Raw genomic sequence first — 1750 nt, 5'->3', positions numbered from 1 at the left:
TCCAGATGTTCTGCATTCACTCGTTTTCCTTCATGGAGTCGGCAGTTCTCCTGGTCATGTCCTTTGACCGTTTTGTGGCCATCTGCCACCCCTTGAGGTACTCAGTCATTATCACAGTCCAGCGAGTAATGAGGACAAGCCTGTGTGTCATCCTCCGGGGTCCTGTGATCCTTATCCCTATTGTTGTCCTCCTGAAAGCCTTTCCCTACTGCAGACGTCTGATCCTCTCCCATTCATTTTGCCACCACCAGGAAGTGATACACCTGGCATGTGTAGACACCACCTTCAACAACTTATATGGACTGAGCCTGGTGGTGTTCACTGTCATGTTGGACTTGGTGCTCATTGCACTGTCTTATGGATTCATCCTGCACACCGTGGCAGGCCTGGCCTCTCAAGAGGAGCAGCGACGAGCCTTCCAGACATGTACCTCCCATCTGTGTGCTGTGCTAGTGTTCTTCATGCCCATGATGGGGCTCTCCCTGGTACACCGCTTCGGGAAGCATGCCCCACCTGCTGTCCACATTCTTTTGGCCAACATCTACCTTTTTGTGCCTCCCATGCTTAACCCAATCATATATAGTATTAAGACTAAAGAGATCTGCCGTGCCCTCATCAAGCTCCTAGGTCTTAAAAAAAAGTTAATTCCGAGTCCTGGAGTTGAATCATTCAGTAGGCACTTATTCTCAAGTTCCTAATCCACATGCCAAAAGAAAACAATTCTATCACATCAAGTACCTATTCTAATACTATTCTAACAGTTACTCCAGACTTTCCCTCAACTCTGAATAAAGGATGGAGAAATTTATTTCCTGGATTATGAATTAGGCACAGTGAACTTTGTTGTTGTTCTCTTCCATTACAGAATTTCTTTCTACATTTGGGATCTGGCCATTTTGCTGACATCAAAGGCTAGGCAGAGGAAGACTTTATGGAGGATCCTTATACATTTGTAAACACTAATGAAGCTAACACCAAAATAAAACTAACTAAAAATCAAAATGGAATAATAAATCACAAAGGACCCCAAATAGATACTAACAGAGACCTGGCTCTTTTCAGCTCTTCTTGTTTGGGCTGGGTACACCCTTCAGGCTCTGATCCTGATGCTTCAGAATTCCTGCATAGTTCCCTAAATGCAGTTTATGCAAATATCCCCCAATTCTTTTTTTTATTGTGAAAATACCATACAGAGGGCAAGGTCATGAGGACATTTCTTATCAAGCATTGTTGCCTTCTCCTTTGTTTCCCCTTACATCCCTTCCCAACCAGAGAAGACCCAGGACAAAGATGACATGAGAAGACAACCAGGCAGGGACTCATCAAAGAAAGACAACTATAGACCCCTTTCTTTGAGGAACAATGATACAAAACATCTCAACAAAATTTTGGCCAATCGACTTCAACAATTCATCCAAAAAATCATACACCACGATCAAACAGGATTCATATCAGGGATGCAAAGCTGGTTCAATATATGCAAATCAATTAATATAATTCATCACACCCACAGGAGCAAGGATAAGAACCACATGGTTATCTCAATAGATGCAGAAGAAGCATTTGACAAGATCCAACACCCCTTTAGGATGAAGGTTCTAGAAAAATTAGGAATCCATGGAACATTCCTCAATACAATAAAGGCTGTATATGACAAACCTACAGCCAGCATTATACTTAATGGTATAAAACTAAAGCCATTTCCTCTGAACTCAGGAACAAGACAAGGATGCCCACTCTCTCCACTTCT

The 1750-nt window shown here is 42.6% G+C and overlaps 1 protein-coding gene across 1 annotated transcript in view; it reads left to right on the top strand.

Moving 5' to 3' along the window:
• Positions 1 to 5: 5 nt before the first annotated feature.
• LOC105983885 overlaps positions 6 to 1750 on the top strand; it is a 57977-nt gene continuing 56232 nt past the window's right edge. The window contains exon 1 of the mRNA XM_013013920.1: positions 6 to 672. Coding sequence (XP_012869374.1) covers positions 6 to 672 — 667 coding nt within the window. The remainder of the gene's footprint in view (positions 673 to 1750) is intronic.

This window comes from Dipodomys ordii, unplaced genomic scaffold (assembly GCF_000151885.1).
Source record: "Dipodomys ordii isolate 6190 unplaced genomic scaffold, Dord_2.0 Scaffold22, whole genome shotgun sequence".
NCBI lineage: Eukaryota > Metazoa > Chordata > Mammalia > Rodentia > Heteromyidae > Dipodomys > Dipodomys ordii.
The sequence above is the reverse complement of the archived record's forward strand: the minus strand, read 5'-3'. Positions and strand labels throughout refer to the sequence as shown.